The sequence below is a fragment of the Psammomys obesus genome, unplaced genomic scaffold (genome assembly GCF_907164565.1).
Source record: "Psammomys obesus unplaced genomic scaffold, mPsaObe1.curated_primary_1811, whole genome shotgun sequence".
In the NCBI taxonomy this organism is placed as follows: Eukaryota; Metazoa; Chordata; class Mammalia; order Rodentia; family Muridae; genus Psammomys; species Psammomys obesus.
In genome coordinates, this window is record NW_026590062.1 from 562380 (window position 1) to 566145 (window position 3766).

Genomic DNA, 3766 nt, shown 5'->3' on the forward strand with positions numbered 1-3766 from the left:
ATAGATAGATAGATAGATAGATAGATAGATAGATAGATAGATAGATAAATAGATAGGTAGGTAGATAAGACCTATTTCTAGTACAACTTACAACTGCCTATAACTCTAGCTACAAGAGAGGTAACATACTCTTCTGGCCTATGCAGGCACCAGCACACACATGACACATAACTCACACATATACATGAATCAATAAATCCTAAAAAACAAAACAAAACAAAAACTCCACTAAGCCTAGTGGTGGGTGGTAGTATACATCTTTAACCCCAGCAGGAAGGCAGAGGCAGGCCGAGCTCTCAGTTCAAGGCCAGCTTGTTCTACAGAACTAGTTCCAGGACAGCCAGGGCTATACAAAGAAACCCTGTCTCGAAAACAAACAAAAAACACTAGTAAGATTTGACTGAGAAGATAAGGTTTGAGTCAATACAACCTTGGGGGTGGACAGCTGCCAGATGAACACTGGCATTGCTTCTCTGGGGGCAATTTGACAACAGTCACTCAAACTACAGTAGGCACACCTCTTGCCCAGAGCTCCGACTTCTAGGAATCCATCTACATATCCATCCTGGCCAAAGAGCCCAAGGACAATCATGACCACATTTTGACTTGCCAAAATCCCAGAATAGCTTGTGTCCCTCAGGAGGGGGTTAGGTTAGTAAAATGAACCACAGTCAAGCTCCAGACACTACATGGCCTTAAATAACCACCACAGCAACAGAGAAGCAGCAAATACCACCTGCGCTCCACTCCCTTAACCTGTGGCCTAGACACAGGAAGGGGTGGCACAGCATGTGTGGCCCAACCATGAAATAGATGACTATTTTACGGTTCACAGCAGTCCATCTCTGAACACTGATCCTTTAAGCTACCACTTCCAATAATAAAGTATGATTCTTCAGAGCAGGTGAGACATAAATGTGTAACAAGAAACAGAGGCTTCTTCCCTTCTTCCCTTCTCCAAGATATGACAGGAATGGTACACATCTCCAAGGAGTAGCCCCAAAACTGTGGGGATGCCTAAATGAGAAAGGAAAGCCCCTATCTGCACAGTAACTGAAGAATGATTTTAGATAGAAAGAGAGAGAGAGATTATCTTCTGTACTGTTGGAGAGCTTTTTGACCAAATCTTTTTCTCTGGCCAAAGTGTGTATCTTAAATAAATATCAACAACACAGAGCAACAACCCTCATGCTATGGGGTGAAGGGCCCTGGATCCTTGGGAGAGGGCAGGGACTGCTATTTCTCATCACTTCCTCTGGGCAGAGGAAGCCACAGCCTTGCCAATACTGGAAATGCTAGATGTCCTTAATCAGGTGGCTCAACTACTTGAAGCAGAACAAGTGAAAACCAGAGGGGGGAAGAGGGTAGCCCTCAAGTCTGCAGTGGATCTAACCCTGATCTGTTCAGTTCTAGTGAGACCACCATGGACATGCACAGGCAGGGGAGTGTGGGAACCTGGATGGGAACACAGGCACAATGAGAGCCAGAGTCTGTCCCTATGAAGGTCAAGCCATCTGCTCATCCCTGGGTTCTGTGAGAAGCACTGTGCTGATCTGACCCATCCTAGAGCACGAAGAGAGGGAGAGAAAGAAGTATGGGGAGGGGAAGAAAGGCAGGCTGCTGCAGAAGGGCAACCTCCTGGACCCAGAACACAATGTCTCCAGCTGTTGCCAGGTACTCCCTGTCAACACTGAACCTAGGCCCTGCCCACATGTCACTTCATGACATGTCACAGCCCCCAAGGTAAAGTTGGAAGAGGAAATGGGGAGGGAAGAAAGGAAGAGAGGGGAGGAGGCCACCAAAACACAGCTGCCCGCTGGGAACTTCCCTCAGCCAGGGCTGGTCCCGTGGCCCCAGTAAACAGGTTTCAAAATCATTAGTCAGCACTTTGCTCGGGGACCAGCACTAGGGTTCTTGGTCCCCACACTCGGCAGGCATTCCGGGTCTCTAGCCCCTGACACCACTAGGCTGGGGGACCTGAAGGGTAGCATAGAGGATGAGTGGTCAGCTGGCTTGCTTGCTGAAGCAGCCAGCCATGAGGTGGTGGCATCCTGCTGTCGGGTCTAGTGGGCCCAGCCCCAACTGCTGGCAAGAAGGAATCTCCAGCAACCCCTCCCCCTCCCAGCCTCTGACGCAGGAGTGGGCTGGCCAATGCCAGGCCACTGAAGCAATGTCAACAAACAAACCCGCCAGCCCAGACAGGTGGGCCTGCCTGGAACACTAGACTCAGTAAGGGCCACTAGGTCAGACACTGAAGAGGAAAGGGTCCTTATCACGAGGTTCACTAAGCCCAAACAGACGATCTGAGCTACGCAATCGCCAGAGATTCATTGAAACACTAGCCTTCCTTCCCCCTGAGGCAACAGATAAGCTCGGGAGGTCCCATAGACCTAGCAAAAGCCAGGCCAAACTTGAACCAGAGATGGAAGTCTCCGGGGGCCCTGTGTGGCCTCAGAGTTCGACAAGCCAGCAACACCACATACAGAGCCCCAGCTAGCTCTTTTCACCTACAACAAATACTAATCTAGAATCACCAACTGCCCACTGTGGGCTCCAGCCCAAGGCAACCTATGGCCCGAGACCGTGAATGGGTCACCTGCAATAATAACAATACCCCTCCCCCAAACCCACAGTAGCAGCCTCCGGCCTTACCTGGAAGTCATACAACGCCACAATGTTTTCGTGCTTTAGTTCCTAGGACACAAATCCAAGTTTCTCATGAGCGAGACAAGAACTGACCCACCTTCTCCCCCTCCCTCCAGGCGCTGGCTCACCTTCAGGATTTTGATTTCCTTTCCCAGCAGTGTCTGGGACTTGGCGAGGTTCTTTTTGTTAATGCATTTGACGGCCACCTCCAGGTCGTGCTTCTGAAAAGCCAAACGTGGACCTTCAGGGCTGAGAACATCCCTCCCTCTGCCCCCCAAGGTGGGAACATACTGTTGGCCTAGAATGGCTTCCAAAGGGTCGTGGAATGGAAGCATGAGGCAGGCAGGTAGGTTCTCTCAGCTGGGCCTGGAATCTAAGCGGATGGAGTCCCAAGCTAGGTTCCCAGGACTGGTCTGACTTCAGGGATAGGGAATCCTGAGCTGGTGTCTCCTGGTTTCTGGAGCTAGAGTAGCAGGTGGGTTTCCGAGACTGGGGTCCTGAACTGGGTCTCTCTACGGACTCCCGGAGATAAGGTGCTGCGCTGAGGTCCGGGACTACGGGGGACCCCGGGAGCTTCACCCACCTCGCGGTGGCGACCCTTGAAGACCACTGCGAAGGCGCCGTGACCAATCAGGTCCTTGCGGGAGAACTCGAACTTGCCCACCGTCTCGACGCCGCCGCGGCTGGGCTCCATGGCGCGCGCGGACCGGGGGCGCGGGCCCGAGGGCGGCGCTCCGGGGTGCGCTGGGCTCAGGCGGAGGCGCCGGAGGCAGGCGGGCCGCGTACGCGGGGCGGGAGGCGCGGGGTCATCTCCGGGGCCGCGCGCCCCATCGGGCAGGCCTGGGCCAGGTCCCAGTCCCACAGGCCGGCGGACGAAGTGGTGCGCTGCCTCGGTGTCCTCGCGGCACCCTTCCGGCGCTGACAGTCGGAACCCACTCCAACTCGGCCTTCGGCTCTGACACACTGCGGCTCCGACTCGGCACTGACAGACGATGCAGCTCGGAGCCCCGCGGGGAAACAAAAGATCCGCGGCACCGGGGCCTCGGAGCCTGAGACGCCGGCGCAGCCGCACTGCGCGGAGGCGGGGCAAGGGGCGGGACCTGAGGAGCCGGGACCTTTT

At 54.2% G+C, this 3766-nt stretch overlaps 1 protein-coding gene across 3 annotated transcripts in view; it reads right to left on the reverse strand.

The window, feature by feature from the left end:
- Ulk1 (unc-51 like autophagy activating kinase 1) overlaps positions 1–3352 on the reverse strand; it is a 26679-nt gene extending 23327 nt beyond the window's left edge. For all 3 annotated transcript variants that reach the window (XM_055605768.1, XM_055605766.1, XM_055605770.1), the window contains exons 1-3: positions 3230–3352; positions 2775–2867; positions 2653–2694 (exon numbers count right to left, since the gene is read on the reverse strand). In XM_055605768.1, coding sequence (XP_055461743.1) covers positions 2653–2694; positions 2775–2867; positions 3230–3340 — 246 coding nt within the window. In that variant the 5' untranslated portion in view covers positions 3341–3352. The remainder of the gene's footprint in view (positions 1–2652; positions 2695–2774; positions 2868–3229) is intronic.
- Positions 3353–3766: the final 414 nt, after the last annotated feature.